Consider the following 19,797-nt stretch of genomic DNA (forward strand, 5'->3'; position numbering starts at 1 on the left):
GATAGCTCATTTGGTAAAGAATCCACCTGCAATGCAGGGAGACCCCAGTTCAATTCCTAAGTCAGGAAGATCCACTGGAGAAGGGATAGGCTACCCACGCCAGTATTATTGGGCTTCTAGCTTGTGGCTTCCATACTTGTGGCTCAGCTGGTAAAGAATCGGCCTGCATTGCGGGAGACCTGGGTTCGATCCCTGGGTTGGGAAGACCCCCCTGGAGAAGGGAGAGGCTACCCACGCTAGTATTCTGGCCTGGAGAATTCCATGAACTGTATAGTCCATGGGGTGGCAAAGTGTGGGACACAGCTGAGCAACTTTCACTTTCACTGTAAGGGAATGATGTCTGGGCTAAGTTCTGTAGTTAATCTCCCAATGTGAAATTTCTAACAATGTGAAATTTCTAAGTGTTTTCTAACAGGATAAACAACCTAATATGTGAAATGTCATTATAACCTAATTTCAGAATAACATAATTAGACCCCTAGAAGTGTCTATGTGTGTATATATAATAATGATTTTTTTAATTTGTAATTATAGAAATTTTTATATTTTATATGAAGATGGCATATATTTAACCATTCATGGTTTATACTTTATACTGTACACTGTTACTAGGTATCATTTTTTGTTTCTTCTACATAACATTCACCCAGAAATTCCTCATATTTTACATTCCTTTTAAACTGTGGTTTTCCAACCTTTTTTCCACATTTAATTTTTATTTTGATAGTAGTTCTCCACCTTTAATGTCCATTGTTCCCAAAATAGAGTCCCAGCCTCACTTCCATAGCTTCTGCTTCAGGAGGTCTGGGAGAGTGAGAACCCAGGAATCTGCATTTTAACAAGCAGTTGAAGATAATTCTTTTTTTTTTTTTTTTTTAAATTTTATTTTATTTTTAAACTTAACATAACTGTATTAGATTTGCCAAATATCAAAATGAATCCGCCACAGGTATACATGTGTTCCCCATCCTGAACCCTCCTCCCTCCTCCCTCCCCATTCCATCCCTCTGGGTCGTCCCAGTGCACCAGCCCCAAGCATCCAGTATCGTGCATCGAACCTGGACTGGCAACTCATTTCATACATGATATTTACATGTTTCAATGCCATTCTCCCAAATCTTCCCCCCCTCTCCCTCTCCCACAGAGTCCATATGAAGATAATTCTGATACAGGCCTTCAAAGGAACATTTTGAGGAAACTCTACTCTTTGCACTAAGTCTGGGCATTTAGATGGGGATACCTGTTACCCTGTTCTTATCAGTAAGCATTGGTGCCCTCTGACTACGTGAGACCCACAAAAGCTAGATCCAGAGGCAGTAAGGAACTGTATGCAGATCTTAGGCCAGAGTAGGTATATCTGCTTATGTCTTAATTGCAGACATATTAAATAGGGAGTACTACCAGTTAGTCTCTCTAGATCTTTTGTAGCTTGGTTTATATGCTCTGGCTTAGATAGTATGATAAAACACACTTTACCATTCTATCTGAATATTTTAAATTACGACATATCCTGATGGGAAACAGTTTATATCTTTTTCATTCAAGCTTGCTTGTTTGTTATGATAATGTGAAAGGAAAATGTCATGGTATCTTAAAATATGTAAGAGCTATGAAAATAGGCAAGGCAGAGTTTATCTGTATTATAAATATAGCTAGAATATTAACTGATGAGAACTTCAGCTCTTTTTAATTCTGTTTCTTAGCACAGATTTATGAACTTTGTTTAGGGCTTTCCTTATCCATACACATGAAACCACTAGGTATCACATAACATGTATAACATTTTTAGATAATATATTTTGAAAGATGGATAAATTTGCTAGATTGAAAAGAAATTGGTTTGGGGTTGTTTTTGGAAATTAGATTTTTTTCCCCATCAGGGTAAATGATGATGAAGTTGAACACATTACTAATCATTTCTAAAAAGATGCTGAACAACATAGATTTACAGGGGGCAAAATAAGACTAATCTTTGGTTTATAGGATAATATATATTACCTTATGTTTTGATTAGCAAATGGAGAGGCAAAATTAAGCTGGCATAAATGAACAAGTGTAGAGAAGGAAACTGAAATAACTGCTCTGAAAAAGGTCTGACTACTGGACCAGAATGGCAGTGATTATAGGAAAGAAGGTGACCACCAGTTTCACGTGGTGTTGGGTAATCACTGTTGGTAGGGAGAAATTGGACTTAGGTCTTATTGTGGAAATGGAGGAGTTTTTCCTTACAGAATATTGTGGCGGATTGTACCACATGATCTCTTGGTTCTAGACAGTCCTTTAGAAAGACAGTGCTTCATTTTACTTTGCAAACAGTATAAATGTGACTGGATAATAATAATACCACCTATATGTTACCTATTTCTATGTAACAAAGTACCCCAAATTTAGCTCAGTTGTGTCTGACCCTTTGCAACTCCATGGACTGTAGCACTCCAGGTTCTTCTGTCCGTGGAATTTTCCGGGCAAGAATACTGTTGAAACAGTAGTTGTTATTTCACACTTTCTCTGAGGGTTGGGAGTACAGGTCTGTTAGTCTGTTAGGTCTGGCTCAGGGTTTCTCATAAGGTTGCTACCAAGCTCTTAGCCAGGAAAATCATCTATGGTTTGACTGGGCTGGGAAGATCCACTTCCAAGGCCATCCACGTAGTTGTTCGCAGGCCTCAGTTCCTCACTGAGTGTTGGCCAGAGGCTTCAGTTCTTCACCACTCAGGCTTTCCATACTTAACATGGCAGCTGGCTTTTTCAGTGAGTGAGGAGAGAGAGACAGAGATGGGGGAGGCTTGGTGGTAGAGAGAACACCCTCCACCAAGGTAGAAGCCACACTGTCTTTTATAACCTAATCTCAGAAGGGGCAGTTATCTTGCTGCCATATTCTATTAGTCACACAGACCAACCTTTCCTTATATCAGGGGACTGTAATATACTGAAGAACTTTACTCATTGACTTTTTTCTCAGACGTTGAGAAGAAGAAAGAAGGGGTTGGGGGTGTAAAATAATGCACAGGGAGGGAGCAGGACAAAAAGAGTCACATAATATTTTTGTAATCTGTCTGTCAGCATCTGTTAAGAGGATTACTCTTGACTGTGTTACAGGAATTACTAATACCAGTACTAGGAGATTCAGGTCAGCAGTTGATTACATTGCCTTAATTCTGTTCTGTTCAGTCCTTCAATTTATTAAGTGTCTGCTAAGTTCCAGGTTTTATGCTATAGCTTAGGGATAAACAATTGGAGAAGGCAATGGCACCCCACTCCAGTACTCTCGCCTGGAGAATCCCATGGACGCAGGAGCCTGGTAGGCTGCAGTCCGTGATTGTGGTGGAGCAGTGTACACAATTGACGATGTAGATAAATCTGCCTAGAACAGGAGCATGCAATGTTGGGTGTTTTAATTGTCTCTTGTTTTCTGATTTTATTTACCATTGTTGTATAGTCACTACGTTGCGTCTGACTGTTTGCGACCCTATGGACTGCAGCACACCAGACTTCCCTGAGTGTCTCCCAGAGTTTGTTCAAACTCCTGTCCATTGAGTCAGTGATACCATCCAAGCATCTCATCCTCTGTTGCCCCGTTCTCCTCTTGCCCTCAGTCTTTCCCAGCATCAGGGTCTTTACCACGGTGAAGATTCATTACTTTCAAAAACAAGAGAGTTTTGAAGGATACGTTTGCTGGAAGGAGATGCAGGGGTGTCAAGCAAAGATCACAGAGTGTACAAAGGCACAGAGGCTTGAAACACCAAAATTCAGAGTATTTAAATAAGTAAGCCAGAATGGTAGGGCAAAGGAAGGAAACTGAAGATGAGCTGCACAAGTAAGGTGATAAAGGACGTTGGCCTGCCCTGCTGAGGTATATGGCCTGCAGGACAGGAAACTGCCAGGTTTCAGGGAGGGGAGTAACATGGTCTTTGCGAGCCATGTAGAGACAATGGCTGGGGCAGCAGCCAGTGAGGAGGCTTTGCAATTAGTTCAGTCAAATATGAGGGCTTGCATTGTGAATTGTGAAAATCTCAATGAAGACGTGAGAGACAGTTCGGTCGTGCAGCTTACCTGAAATAGTAGCTTCATGTGACTTTTCCAGTGTCCACTGAATATTTGGAGCCCTTGTACACCTAGAGTGACTATATTAAAGCTCACAGAGTTACTCAGAGTTTCCACTGAAAAGTGAATGAGCCATGTAATATGTTGATAGATGTAGACTTTAATAGTATGGAAAGGTAAAAACTTTTTGGATTGATTGCCACCTGGTTGATTGCTTACCAGGTGGCTCTAGTGGTAAAGAACTGCCAATGCAGGAGACATAAGAGATGCAGGTTCAGTCCCTGGGTCGGGAAGATCCCCTGGAGGAGGACATGGCAACCAACTCCAGTATTCTTACCTGGAGAATCCCATGGACAGAGGAGCCTGATGGGCTACAGTCCATGGGGTTGCAGAGTCAGTCAGACTTGAAATGGAGTTTGTGGGAGTTGAATGCATGTGCATTAACTAGGGAGTAACTAAATGTCCTCTGACTATGGATTTCTATTTTTGATCTGGAAATTTGGATCATTATAAGTACAGAAAAATTTTGTTTCTATGAGTTTACATCTCTAGAACTATTTATATGTATATATACACACACACACACACATATATATATATACACATGATACATTATATGTATTATATGTATATAACATATATATACACACACACATATATATGATAGTGTAATTTAATCTATGAACAGTCAGAAAAGACTAAAGACTGGGTGGACCAATTTGGGGAGTAAAAAAAGCCCATTTGTGAATTGTTCAAATGAAAGATTGGACTGTCACTTAGGAGCTTCATGGAAGGAGCCCAGGCATCCAGTGTTGATCTACTCATATGTTCAACCTTTACTGAGCATCTACTATGCGTCTGGTACAGTGCTAGGGGTCAAGAATTCAAAGCCCAGTGAGTCTTCTCACTATTTAAGTATGGCAGATGAGGTGATAGAAACCTATAGGTTGTGGAAGTTGGGGAGGGTTGGACTCTATTTATCCTGAAAGTGTCTTCCAGTGACACTTTCAGGGGCTTAAAAACTATTAAATCCTGTAGCCATGTGTGCGATACATAATTATAGGCCAGCCAAGAAATACTTATTTCAATCTGTCTTTTCTGGGACTTCTAAAAAAACTTTTACTCATAGTTTTTGGCACTTGTGTAAAGTATTTATATAAAGATGCTTTAAACAAAAGAAGTCTACAGTGAAATTTGAATAGCCCAAAGAAATTTGAATGGATAAAATTTAATTTCTTTGATAGACCCAGAATTTGTTCCTATAACTCAGTTATTCTTCCTATAGTAGGAACCCATAAATTACTACCTCTGTCTCTTCTAAATTATTTGTTAGGAAAACAAAATAAAATATAGATATTTCGTATATACCACATTGCTTTCATTTGGAAGAGAGACTATTTAGTATGGATGTTGAATTTACCATAGTTTTTATTATCTTAATAGCATTACTATCCTTGAATGAGAGGAAAGGAAAAGGATAATTTGTAAGTTAAAGTGCAAATAGTTGATTTGCAGTTTGTCTCTTGCTGTGTGGCCAGTTCTAAACATCGGGTAGCTGTAAAATAATGAGGCTACTTTATCTGAACTAAAAAGTAGTGAGACTGATATTAGTCACACTCAGGACTAGGCATTAATAAAAATAAGAAAATATGAAAGAAATGGAAAAGACTGAGGTCATTTTCTAGTTTTGTAGAAAGGTATATTGATACAATTAAAGAACAGAAGAAAGGAAATGTTTGAATTCATGCTTTAATGAAATGTTTGTGAATTAGAGAAGTAAACCTTTAAAAGAGACATATGGCTTACTGGCAGATCATTAATTTAGCCTATTTGTAGAATGTCCTGAGTATAGGAATTGCTTTTGTCTCTTTATAGTCTAATGTTAAGGAAGCTGTTTTCATCTATACTTCGATTTAGCTTTCTTTATTTCTGCCTGTGGCTATTGATCTTTGGTTTTGCTCATCTTAATGTTTTGTGGATTTTTTTGTTTTATTTTTCAGACTCAGTTTCCAAGACTTCATTTAAGAGTGTGTAGTACAAGTCAGTAGGCTTTCCCTTTGAAAGAAGGACTTTCAAAATCCTAGAATCCTGTCCCTGACATTTTTTTTTTACTGTGTTTTTCTTCATTTGTGAAATTTGTGTTAGTAGAAGTACTCAATTAAAATACCAAGCAGGTATGAAATGGAATCAGTAAAAATGATTTTAGGAATATTTTATAAATTAAAGTGCTATATAAATATTATATGACAGTAATTTATGCAGTTTATCATAATTGCCCAGAATCTTCTCAAGAAAATTAATTCTTCTGTCTGGTGGTTCATATATCTTTTCTGTGTACAAGATTATCACCTCTTTTGTCACACCACACATATATATACATATGTCCTGAATTCAGATGAATTAAGCTCAGAAGTACATTGATTCCCTAACTTCAATCCTAGAAAACCAATGGAATGTTACTTTTGTAAATAATGCTGATTTCATTTTGGCTAATGTACTTGAAATTACATATAATAATGAAAAGACTTGGTTTATTTTGAATGTAAATATAGTCATCTCCCTAGTTATTTGGTATTTAATACCATTTCATATCTGCTTTTCTTATCACCATCACTCTCGGGTCTTAAAAAGTAATTTTGAAGAGTAAATAACTATAAATTTTAGTTTCAAAATCATTTTTAAAAATATTAGCAGTTTGCCATCTGCCTCTAGTATAATGAAAGAGAGGTGCAGGTGTAAGGTGACTTCTGACGGCCACAGCACCAACGGCACTTGCTGCCTCTTTACAAGGTCATGGCAGGTGTGGGCTTACCGTGAGAAGTCATGTCTGAACTCAGCCTGTCTTTTTTTTTTTTTCCAGCCTGTCTTGATTAACCTGACAGAGCCTAGCAGGACACTGTTTCCATTTAGGAGCTATTCCAGGACATTAGTAAGGTGTTTTCTCCCTGGGCTGGGCTTAGGGCAAGCTTTGCACGTTCTTAAACCTAACAGTATTCCTGACACACAGAGAAACAGATCTAAACAACTTAGCTGACTCCGGCCAAATGGATTTCTTAAGTGTCATTGGACTAGAGGTGGGGTCTAAGTGAAATCTCCCATGAGAGCTCCAAATTCATTTCACTTTGATTTCAGAGCAATTTCCATCATTTTATTAGAGCTTAATGGGCTTCATTAAATGATCTGAATTACTTTCTCAAAAAGGTTTTTTTCTTACCAGTTTATGTAGTTGACATTTTCTGCCTCCTTACACATTTTAATAAATGTGAAGATGTAGGTGTCCTTAAGAAAAGACATTCTTACTAAATATTGAAACTTATTCATATAGAATTGAAATGACCTCTGTAGAAGGATGGTAGAATTTCATTTATCATAAACTTGACCTTAAGAAAAATTAAATAAGATACAAAACATTAGTAACATCTTCATGTTTGCTTATAGGAAAATATCAGTAATATTGATTGGCAGAATTTATGGGTACAATAAATGCATGTAAATTTGGAGTTTTTCAACTTAAAATAATTTGCTAATAATTTTTCCCTATGATCCTGTATCTGGATTCTGGCAGGAAATAGCTGGGACACTCAAAGGGACTTGGAGAAAATTTAATGAAAGGACCTTTTTACAGATGTGTGGGTAGAGTTTGAGAGAGCCAACGGAAACAGAAATAGAGGGAGCTATTCAATTTTCTGAGTCCTGAAAGAGAAGGAAGAGGGCAGTTAGCAGAACCTGGAAAGAGTCATATCTATAGGAGAGGGGTCCCTGTAAAAGAAGCTGTGGCCAGGAGTATTAGAATGTACCACCAAAGCTGCAGTCCCTCAGGAGGAAGCCAGGAGAAGGAACATCCAGATCTTTCTCTCCTCCAGTTCTCTGATCCTCTGTTGGTGCTGCCCATTGGGCAAACACAACCAGAAATCAGAAGAAGACAAGGGAGCCTGGACAGTGCAGGCACTAGAAGTCACTCTTCAGAGCACGGAGCAGGCTGAAGCAAAGGCAGAGATGGGCTTAAAGGAAGGCTGCTCTGCATAGTTTCCAAGCAGGGGAGCATGAGTACCATGCATTTGTATTCAGAATTATTCATCTGAAGCATGAGTTGGTCAAATCCGGTTGGGATCTGTGTTCCTCTTAGAAAAATTAGAATTTGAGCTGTCAGATCTCAACTCATGGATCATTTATAATTCCACATGATTGCATTTAACTTTTTTTCTCCTCTCTCCCCAGATTACAATTCCAAGACCTTCCGTGGCATCTACACAGTCGACTTCAGGAAGTTTTCATTATGGTCAGCAGCCAGAAAAGAAAGACCTTCATACCATTGAGCCCACTGTGGAACTTTACTCTCCAAGGGAGAACTTCTCTGGCTTGGTCGTGATAGAGGGCGAACCTCCTAGTGGAGGAAGCAGAACAGACTTGGGGCTTCAGATAGATCATATTGGTCATGACATGTTACCCAATATTAGAGAGTATGACAGATCCCAAGACCTGGGACCAAAAGACCTTCCTGACCATAACAGACTTGCTTTGAGAGAATTTGAGGGCCTCCCTAGGGAATTGGAAGAGAAAAGCATTGCTTTAGGGTCAGATAATGAAGATGAGAAATTAAGTAAAGGGCAGCATTATATTGAGATCTCCCCTCTCCCAGGAGACTTGGTAACAATGGAAAGGGATCACTCAGCTACTACTGAACCTCTTGATGTGACAAAGACACAGACTTTTAGTGTGGTGCCAAATCAAGACAAAAATCATGAGATAATGAAGCTTTTGGCAGTTGGACCTTCAGAAGTATCTCCACGCGTTATTGACCCATATGTTGAAGAGCAGATAGGCCAGGTGGCAGCAATGCAAAAAAGTAAGATATCTGAGGATGACATCAAGGGTGAAGACTTGCCCAATCATTCTGGAGACCTCTCTACTTTTTTGCACCAAGAGGGTAAGAGAGAGAAAATTGCCCCTAGAAAAGGAGAGCTATTTAATCCTGTTTCAGAGAGTGAACACTGTCCCCCATCCCGGAAGGATGTGGTTAGGTCATCCTTTGTAACTAGACACAGCCGAATCCCTGTTCTAGCACAAGAGATAGACTCAACTTTTGACTCATCCTCTCCAGTCTCTGCAAAAGAAAAGCTCCTCCAAAAGAAAGCTTGCCAGCCAGACCTCATCAAGCTCCTGGTGGAGAAAAGGCAACTCAGGTCTCTCCTTGGGGACCTCTCAAGTGCCTCTGATAAACTGCTAGAGGAGAGATTAGCCACTGTTCCTGCTCCCTTTTCTGAGGAGGAAGTCTTCACCCCCTTTTCAAGACTAGCTGCAGATTCACACCTGAGCAGGTCAGCCGAAGACAGCTTTCTGGCACCCATCATCTCCCAGTCCAGAAAGAGCAAAATTCCAAGACCAGTTTCATGGGTCAACACAGATCAAGTCAATAGCTCAACTCCATCTCAGTTCTTGCCTCGGCCACCACCCGGAAAACCACCCATGAGGCCTGGAGTAGAAGCCAGGTAATGCTGTGTCCTCTCCTTTGTTAAGTGTGCAGCATGATTTCTGTGTCTGCTTGATTATGTCAAAGGTTTCATTTCTTCATTGCCTACTTCTGATCATCTACTTCCTTCCCTGTCTTTCCCAAGCCATACAGCACAGTGTAGTTGAAGTGTTCAATTTGATTCCAGTTAATTCTTAGCTCTTCCACTTTCTAGTAGTACGAACCCAAATTTCCTTATCTGAAAGATGGGTAAAACATTTGCTTAATTGTTTTGGGAGGAGGAAATCTGGTAGCATATGTCAAGAACTTTGTTTAGTGCTTATTAGCATGCGACAAAGGTTCTCTTCCCCAGTCCATTTTAACAAGATAATTGGTAATTTTCTAGTTTTGTCTAATCGGAATCCCGTTATAACAGATGTCATTATGATGTCAAGTTCTAGGGACGAATACTTGTCTATAATTTGATGAATGGATCCTGTAACAGTTATATTTATCTGATGATAATGAATTAAATAAAAAAAATCCTATAGGGAGTTTCCCTACATCTGATGATATATACAACCATACATAATAAAGATATTGCCTTAATATTTACTGTATGGTATGCTTGTTTATTGAAATATTCTTATTTGTAGTTGACCAGGGAGTGATTTTATTTTGAAGAGGAGAAAATAATTGGGAAGTAATAAACCAATTAAGAGTACTTTCCTTGGAGCCATTACTCAGTTTTCAAAAAGTAGAATGGTCTAAACCCTTGGAGAACAAAGTGAAAGGATAGTCTTTTAACAAAAGCAAAGTGAACATCAAAATAAATTTACATGAAAATTATAGCCTGTTTTAGATAATACAATAGGCTTCCATCTGTTACAAAGATTTCTGAAGTATATTAAAGTGAGGTTCTATCTGTATCATTACTCAGCAGAAGTTGTTATCCTTACCTAAAGTAAGTTCAGTTTTGACTTGCCTTAGGGTTTCTTTCAGGTTCGAAGGTAAACATTGGACTTGAAATGACCATTGGACTAAACTTGAACAGGAAAAACGGTGATGAATAAACAGCAGTCATTTAGCTGAGACATTTTAAAAAGATGATTCCATGAACAGTATTCACACGTCCCCCACTTCTCTTTTGTTCGGTGTCTATGCTTAACAGAGATAGTATATCTATGGCTTAAGCTGCTTTGGACTGCAGCTCAAGTCCAAATCTTAATTATCATCTACTATTTAGAACTTTGCATCTCCCTTAGAAGTAAGAACTTCGTAACTTGATAACAAAGCCAAACATGTGGCATTGTGTCAGATACTACACAGCTGACCAGCCTGAAACTCGGGGAATTCAGTGGGAACTCAGCTTTCCCACACAGGTCCTAGCACAGAGGCATTGTCTTACTCCATTCTTCTAGTATTACTATAAGATCCATGAAGTTAGGCTTAACCAGAATGAATTCCCGTCATTTGTCAGTATAGGTAGATGACGGGGAAGAAAGAAGAGAGAAAATTTAGAGGGAAAAAAAAAAACAGTAACTTGTTCTGACCCATGATGGTGATGTGGCTACACATGTCCCCTGCATCCTGAGGTGCCAGTACAGCTTGGAAGTTTTTCTTCTGGTTCCTTCTGTAAGGAGTGGCATGTCAGCAGTTTGAGGTTTAAATTCTTATACTGAATGGATTTTAGATAGGCCAAGACAGAAAGACATTTAGGGCAGAGGAGATACTGCTATTCATATGAATATTTTCTATATTTGGAATTCTGGGCCCAAGCTTGGTTGCCAGTAAGAGAGGCAGTCAGTCCCCAAACCCAGCTCTCCTGAATCACAGGCTATTGTGAGGGGCAGAAACTGAGGCCCAGAGAAACCAGTGACTATTCTTTTCTTTTGGAAATTATTAAAGAAGTTGAAATATATTTTTATCTGCAGTTCCTGCTGTTGGTGAGTACAGTTGGTGTTGAAGACCTATTGTAGAGTTTAATGTTTGCATAAGTGCATGTAGAATCCCTGTCCTAGAAGCCTTAAATAGTTTACTCTCTCTCATGTGCTAACACGCTAGAGACATTTCATGAAGTGAATCCTGAAGTGGGAAGAGCTAACGTGCTCTAAGAGGAAGGGGACCAACAGCACGTAGTGCTTCTGGATGGCAGACATCGGTTCAGTCCTTTACGGCACTTGACTGCTCAGTAACCCTGTGAGATAGATGATGTTCGCTTTCAAAGCTGGGAGAGCTTAAGTAACTTGTCCAGGGTTCTACAGCTGATACATGGAAGAGTAACTCTGCGTCCTCTGTTTCCTGATTTCGACTCACATCATACATATTACATATTGGAGAAGGAAATGGCAACCCACTCCAGTATTCTTGCCTGGAGAATCCCACGGACAAAGGAGCCTGGTGGGCTACCGTCCATGGGGTCACAAAGAGTCAGACACGACTGAGCGATTAACACACACGCACTTACATATTATGACTGGGGACATTGTGACTTTCTAGTCTCAACTGAAGTGAATTAAAATGAAACTAATTATTCTCTGTTCTTTTAAGGCTCCGCAGATATAAAGTCCTAGGGAGTAGCAATTCTGACTCAGACCTTTTCTCCCGCCTGGCCCAAATTCTTCAAAATGGATCTCAGAAACCCCGGAGCACTACGCAGTGCAAGAGTCCAGGAACCCCTCACAATCCAAAAACACCACCCAAGAGTCCAGTTGTCCCTCGCAGGAGTCCCAGTGCCTCTCCTCGAAGCTCTTCCTTGCCTCGCACATCCAGTTCCTCACCATCTCGGGCTGGACGGCCCCACCATGACCAGAGGAGTTCATCCCCACATCTGGGGAGAAGCAAGTCACCTCCCAGCCACTCGGGATCTTCCTCCTCCAGGAGGTCCTGCCAACAGGAGCATTGCAAACCCAGCAAGAATGGCCTGAAAGGATCCGGCAGCTTCCACCACCACTCAGCCAGCGCTAAAGCCCCCCCAGGGAAGAGTAAGTCAGCCAGTAAACTCAGCAGATAGGAGCTGGGCCGCAGCTCTCTGAAAGGTGTGCGATCTTCCTCCTAAATCTGATGCATGTGTGTCCCTGTACTGTCTATTTAAAAAAGAAAAAAATCAGTGTTGATCTTCTCTCACAAAAGAAAGTAACATGATAAATTATTTATAAGAAGATATAAATATAAGAAATTACCTAAGGCAGGCAGCAAGCAGATCAGGAATCAGTGTCTTTGCATAGGAAGGGGCCATCAGCAAAATTGAAGGGGGTGAAACTGGTTAAATGAGCTCTCAGTTTTTAGATGCCTTCCAAACAAAAATGTTGAAGGTAGGTGGTAGATTGGAATTTTAAGGGGTATGGCCTGCTTTTTTTTAAGGCTCTACTCAAAGATTATATAGCAAAAGTGAAACTTCTAGTATTTGCTTTCCAAACTTCCCAACCTTGGAGAGTCAAATTTTAAGTCCAATATTAAGAGTATGTGAGAAGTGTGTGCTGGGGAGCCAGCACTTGGATACATTGGGCTGGTGTGTTTATCTAATGTATTGAAAGTTCACACCCTTACTTTGCATCATTCCTAGTACCCTCCTTGGATTTCACATTTTTTAAAGTTAGTGTTTGCACCTGATCCAGTCTCTCTTATTTTAACACATTCTAATATGCTTTATTCTAATATGCTTTTAAGCAGCACATGCTAAGAATTTAAAATCCAATTATTTTTAATCTCCTAATATTTATCTTTGGAGCAACAGTTCTTAGTATATTTTTATTGTGAAAAATAACTTGAAAGTTAGGTAAAGGAAGGAAAAGTCTAAATAGAACTACTTTGCAGGCTTTAGTGCTTTAGGGAGAAGGACAGAGTGTAGAGTAATACTCTTCAAGATAGAAGAACCCTCTTCCCTCTGTTAGTTTCCTCCTTGTGGAAGGAAAACTGACCAGAGTAGCAGACCTTGCTTCCTTAAATATTCTAGGTACCAGCTCTTTCTACTGTTAACCTCCAAGACAATACAGGAAAGTACATCGCTGTGGAATGTGACTTTATGCTTTTAGAGCTTTAGAAAGAAACATAGGAAGAAATTAGGTACGATGAGACTTAAAATTATCAAACTTTGTATTTTATATGTTTAGCCAATAAGGAATGAGTACCTGAGGAAATAAATTTAGGGTCAGTATTTATCTTTTAAGGTTTTATTACCTGCTTCTCCTGTGTTTTAGTTTGAATATTTGGGCTTCTTGACCTGATTTACACGTAATCTTAATTTATAAAGCCGTAAGGAGGATCATATTTGTTCTGATCTCACTCTTTGCTAAGAGGAATCAATCAAAGTTAAATTAGACTAGATTTTTTAAATGAGCTCTTTTATATTTTGTAGTTTTTGTGTTGTAAAGACCTCATTAAGGTCAGGTAAATTGGTCTGCTTGCTGTTGAAATCTGCCTTCTAGCAAACATCTGTGCTTTCGCTTTGACCTTGTGTTTGCTGCCAAATCTAATATGGTTGAATTGGAAAACAGAAAAAGAAAGATATGTCCTCACCAAGTGAACATACTCTAATGCTGCATCAGAGCTGCCCTGAAGCTGCACTGACTGAACTTTTCTTGTTCTCTTTATCTGTGTCGAGCTTTTTGAAAAAAAAACAAACAAAAAACTCAAAACACTATTGAGACATATATGGTCTTCCATAAGAAATGTAGCATAATGTGGAATCTTAATTTCTCTCCAGTTTCAAGACTACTGAGGAATGCAGTAGATAAGACATATTTGTTGTTTAACTAAAGCAACTGTAATATCGGAAGACCAATCCTTCTGTATTATATTGTATAATAGTTGCTAAAACACTACTTGCATGTCTTCATGGTAAATTATATAAATATTTATAAATATATAGAGAAACATATGCTTATCTAAACTCATTCTTTCTCATTCTCCATTTGTAATTTCAAGATCACAGATGGTGAGATTACTTTTTATTGTGTGCCTCGTGTACACTTGGGCCTTGCCTATCTTCATTTCTGAAAATCTGTTCTTGGCATGTGACACTTCAGATCTTTTGCCTTCCTTGTATATAGTGCAAAGGTTGGCAGTCTTTAACAGGCCAAGATAGGTTATTTAATTTTCATTTTAAAAAAATTTTAATAGGGGAAAAAGTACTAGGACAGCTTGTAATACTGATTCAGAGGTTTGTCATGTCAATCACATAATTCTCTCCTATGGTTAGAGTGGATAACCTGGGTTGATAATCATGGGTCTACTATAAATAGATTTTTTTTTAATCTCTTAAAAAATTACCATTCTGCTTTCCTCTTTTCATCTCACTTTGTCAGGGGCAGGGTGGAGGTAAGAAGTAATCTGTAATTAAGAAATTATCTTGTTTTTCCTGTTGTATTAGCAAAATTGTGCTAAAAGTAGCCAGCTTTAAATCCTGACCCCTCTAATCAGAAATGTGCTTGTGGTAACTATTCGAAAAACTGATGAGGCTGCGAACAGTATGAAGTATGCTATTTCATTTTTTACGGGCACGTCTCTGCTAGTTAAGCCTGATAGTGATGACAACATGGCAGCTAAATGTTCTCTCTCTCTCTCTCGAGTCCTTCCGTTTTTCTCCCAACTTTTCCACTGTGTTGCCCCTTTTTCTAAATGGCACTGACAAACTCAAGATCCAGAGAGAGAAAACTTTGCTGTGTAAGAATGTTTTATTTTGCACATAGAGAAAAAGAGTTAACCAAAGATATTTCTGCTTGGATACTTTCAAAAAAGATTAATTATATCTCATGTATCAATATAGCCACTTAAAAGGATTGTCTTGTATAGAGATTTACTCTGCTTTTTTTTTTTAAAAAAAAAAAAAAAAAAAAACCTCTATGGTTTTAGATGTCTTGGGCTAAAAAGAGAAGTTGGCAGCCCTGAGCAAAGCACTTTTGGCACAAGGGTTTTTGTTTTTATTTCTGTATGATACAGAAAATGAATTGGGTTTTGTTGTTATTGTTCTTTTTAAATTTATTATTTTTTTTTAGTGGTGGCATATTTCACACTTCAGTGACATAAGTCATCCAAGTAATTCTGAACCAGTTTGGTTATTCTAAAATGAGGGACTTGGCTATCCTTTAAAGTCAAGCCAAACTATATTAAGAGTAGTATGGGGAAGAAGTTAAAATTACCTTTTGAAAACCAAGTGCCTCCTAGATTCTCCTATCACAACAAAATGGTTAGTTACCTTGTCACACTTGCCCTTACCCTCCCTTGTCCAGTCTCTGGAATTACTTGAGTGGAGCAGAAGATGAAATTAGCCATAGCTCAGTCTCTTTAGGTAGCTTACTCCTAAATTATGCTGCCAAATCTCCAGGGTGTATAGATTGTTTGAAATATTAAAATTCCACACAGCAGTCTTTTGCACAGCTTAAAGGCATTTAACTCTAACGTATAGTGAACAAAGAATGAAAATTGGGTCATAGCAAATTTAACTGTAAAGCACAGATTATAAACATGCTTGAATGGTGAGTCTTAAATAGACACTGTTACTCTCAGCTGTGGTGTGCAAGCTGGCCTTGCTGACAGCAGCATAGTTACATTCTGGTTTTTAAGTTGCATGTTATGAAGTGAAACTTTTTTTTAAGTTGCCAAGTTAATCAAGTCCTAAATAACTAGCAAAATGGTAATTGAGACCCACTGTTGCCATTATCCACTCTGTATTGTTTGCTTTGAAACACTAAACAAATCTCAGCTGCTTACTAATCCAGTGGACTAGGGTGCAGTATCTCTCTGTGTCACTCTTAGCCACTACAGGAACTTGAGGTTCTTCTGTAATCATCAGCGATTCCTTCCAGGCCACAGATTTTTATGTGAATGTTTCTATGGTTATATTTAATTGACAAAGGAAAATGTTGGTGCATGTTTTATAATCCCAGACACAGATAGTTAAAACCATAACTAGTTTTTATATATCCAATAGCTTTGAATTAAAAACAGATGCTTCTTCCCTCAAGAGCAGAGGATTCTTTGTTCTAGGAACTACATTTTTAATCTAACATTAGAATTGGTGATAGGAGAAAAAGGATCTGGAATTCAGAATTTAGTGGCTTAAGGGAAAAATGCATCTTACTTTGGCTACTTGAAAACACATTTATTTGTAGATAAGTCTAGATTTAGCCTTGAAGGTCAGAATTTTCACATTTTAAAACTTTTTCATTCCTGATATCAAAGCGTGACATATGTTAGGGAACTATTTCTTTTGTCATGTTTATGTGTTTTGGAATTAAGTTGTATGCATTCATTGTTTTAAAATCTGCCCATTTCTGTTTATGTGTATTTACCACACATGTGTTGGGACTTTGCCTAAAGGAGAGAGATTTCAGCACCTGTATCACTGAGGAGATAATGGTTGATGACAACTGTGTTTCATTTTCTTGAGTTTGTACTATAGACAGTTGTTTGCAGAACATCATCTGTGTTCTAACAAGTATTCAGGATTAAGGCATGTAACCACTGTGGTAGTCCTCACATGTCAATATTTACCCAAGTTCAGGAATCACAGGTGCATATTTAGACCTTAACTTAGAGATGGGAACAAGAGGCAGTTCTAATCCACAGACAGACATACAGAAAGAGTAGTTCATGGGAAACCCCAGGTGGTTGTTAGGACGTCCCACTTCATCCAGTAGAACTCTGGTATAGAATTCAAGGATGTGGGAGTAGTGTGGAAACATATCATCGGATATTCTCCAGAGTTTGGCTGTCTCTCTGGCATCATGAGAAATTTAAGCCAGTTAGACTCAGGATACTGCAGAATCTCTTGCCAGCACTGCTAGGGAGAACTGCAGGCAATAAATGGGGAATTCATATAGTTCTTAGGTAACTCCAGCAAATGGACAAGGATCCCCCTATTGATTTAAAGGGAAATTTGGATGCTACACACCTCAAATTCTTGAAATTATTATATTCTTGACCCATCAGTATATTTTCTAGTTCAGTTGTGGTTATCTGTTCCAAATTTTAAAACATAAGCTTGATGTTTAATTACTTCCCTTAAGCAGATCCAAAAATCAGAGTATGTGACAAGATCAAAGTCACCTTGATCTGATCCACAATCTTAAAACTCTAAATCTGTAGATTTTGCTGGATTCTTGGTCTTAAGGAGACATGTAAAGGAAGTGAAGCCTTTTTCTTCATTGCCCTGTGAAACTTTAACAGGATCTTCCTCTTTAATTGAAGTGACAGTATGGATGCTCTGGGTCAGGGATTCTGGGTTCCTTGACTGAGAGAATGGGATTCCATGAGGCAGACCTTTGAGCCCATGTGACTATAGAACTTGCTGACATAATTTTACACACTAATGATAGGAAATTTTCTCTTTCTTTTCAGTAGTTTAATATTGTTTCATGTTGTGTACATAAGTGTTCACTCACCAAGTTAAAAACACTGGGTAAACCTAATTTTTATATAGACTACCCCTGCCATATATTCCCCCTCCCCACCCCCCCCCACCCCTTAAAATATACAGTTCAAATCCTTAAAAATTCCTATACGGCACTTCACCATCCCTGGGGTCTATCTGGGTGTTCTTCTCATCCACAAGGGATAAACAAACCTACCAGAGTATATTTTAGGGATCAACGCAGGGAAGGGAAAGCCCTTGGGATTTTTTTCTTTTTAAACTATTCACCAGTTAGATAAATTAGTTCACTAATTCAGAAATACAAATAGAGGAAGCTAAAGGAAATATAACATGTACCACTGGGGCTCTGAAATTGGATTGTGTGAACTTGTGAACTGAGTAAAGAAAAAAACAGATGACCCAGGCTCGCACTTCCTCACTTCTCATGCACAGTTCCTGGTTCCCCTCCTGACTCCTTTCCTAAAATAACCAAGTGCTGATGTCATTGGGTCATTTACTTACAAGTTTACAGCTTTTAGGAAAAAAGAGAGAGTTGAGAAGCACCTAATTTTGAATTAGATGTAAATCTTGAAAGTTTCTAACTGTTGGCATCTTTTAAATCAGATGGAACCACAAACCAGAAGAATTCACTCATCGAGCAAGACAAGTTAGAGTAATTTAACAGTTCCATAGTTTTCTCCCTTTTTTCTCTTCATGAAATCAGTGATGAGAAACTGCTCTTTGAAATACCTCCAAAGGTATTGTATTGTATCCCTTTCCCCTCCAAGCAGCCCTCTTTATGCATTTTTGCTCAGGCAACCAAGGACAGAGTATTGGCAGAAACATGAGTGCTTTTGTATAGGCCATCTGTACATAAAAGTGTAATTATTTATTTAATTTTCCCATTTGTATCATATTAAAGCTTTGTACAGTGTTTTAAGTTCTGTTTTAAAATTATTTTGTATTTTATTTTTATAATCTAGTAATAAAATATTCATTCCGCATGCAAACTCTAGTTCTATTTGTGTGATGGTTTGGATTTCAGAGGTGGGAAATATTTTTCTAATTTAATGGTTATTGAATGCACTGGAGGTCACAGGATCAACAGGGAGCAGAAAGTGTTCTATAAATGCAGTACCACATCCAGAAGTGACCTAGAAAAAGAAGCGCTGGAATAGAAACTAGGTATTCAATTTCCCCTGCAGACAACAACCAGGGTTCAGAGATGTGAGGAGAGGGTTCCCCATGTAATAAAATTGAAAGTGTTAAAAGCTCTGTTTCAACCCATCATTGTATCGCTGCTTGGAGGTATTTTTCCCTTCTCTGCAGGAAACGTCCCTGTATCACTGGAGTGATTTCTGCTTTCCAGCATCCCCTTTTTCCTTGTCCTTTGAACCAAGGGACCTCTCAGGAGGCTTTCATGCGGGCACTGCTTCACCCTTCCGGATTTGGTTTGGCCTGGAATATTAGTGCCATTTGTTTTTCTCAGCTCGGTTTCCCTTTCTTGAGTTCTCAGTGAGCAGCAACATCCAAAGAGGTGCTTCTCGTATTTTTTGAAATAAAAAAAATTAAGAAATAACAAGCTACCAGAAACTAATCATATGTATGCCTATTAACTTCTTAACTGCAAAGTAGCTAAACTATTAACCTTGTGTAACGTATAAGGGATAATAAAGACGGCGATTCTGTGTGCAGGGTGGCGGCACTTTTAAGGGTTGTGGGCTGAGGATCCTAAAAAGCCCCTCCGTCTTAAAGTCTTAAATGATCGATCAGTTGTTGGTGGGTGCTGGAAAACGAGTGGGCAGGGGATTGAAAACTCAGCTTTTGAGAAAGGCAAGGTCAAAATGAAGTTAAGCAAACTTTATCGTAATTTCTTTAGTGACGATTGAATCTAGAAAAGTTGAAAGAAAAGAATGCGCTTATCGTAGATGTAGGCATCTTCTCCGGAGAATAG

At 38.6% G+C, this 19,797-nt stretch overlaps 1 protein-coding gene across 14 annotated transcripts in view; it reads left to right on the forward strand.

Annotated features, from left to right (window-relative positions):
- Positions 1–18,853, forward strand: part of TTBK2 (tau tubulin kinase 2) — a 145,376-nt gene extending 126,523 nt beyond the window's left edge. For 13 of the 14 annotated variants that reach the window (XM_044925158.2, XM_044925155.2, XM_044925154.2 and 10 more), the window contains 2 exons: positions 8,260–9,530; positions 12,041–18,853. In XM_044925158.2, the coding sequence (XP_044781093.1) occupies positions 8,260–9,530; positions 12,041–12,503 (1,734 nt within the window). In that variant the 3' untranslated portion in view covers positions 12,504–18,853. The remainder of the gene's footprint in view (positions 1–8,259; positions 9,531–12,040) is intronic. The other variant, XM_044925157.2, reaches the window with a different exon arrangement.
- The last annotated feature ends 944 nt before the right edge of the window (positions 18,854–19,797 follow it).

This window comes from Bubalus bubalis, chromosome 11, assembly GCF_019923935.1.
Source record: "Bubalus bubalis isolate 160015118507 breed Murrah chromosome 11, NDDB_SH_1, whole genome shotgun sequence".
In the NCBI taxonomy this organism is placed as follows: Eukaryota; Metazoa; Chordata; class Mammalia; order Artiodactyla; family Bovidae; genus Bubalus; species Bubalus bubalis.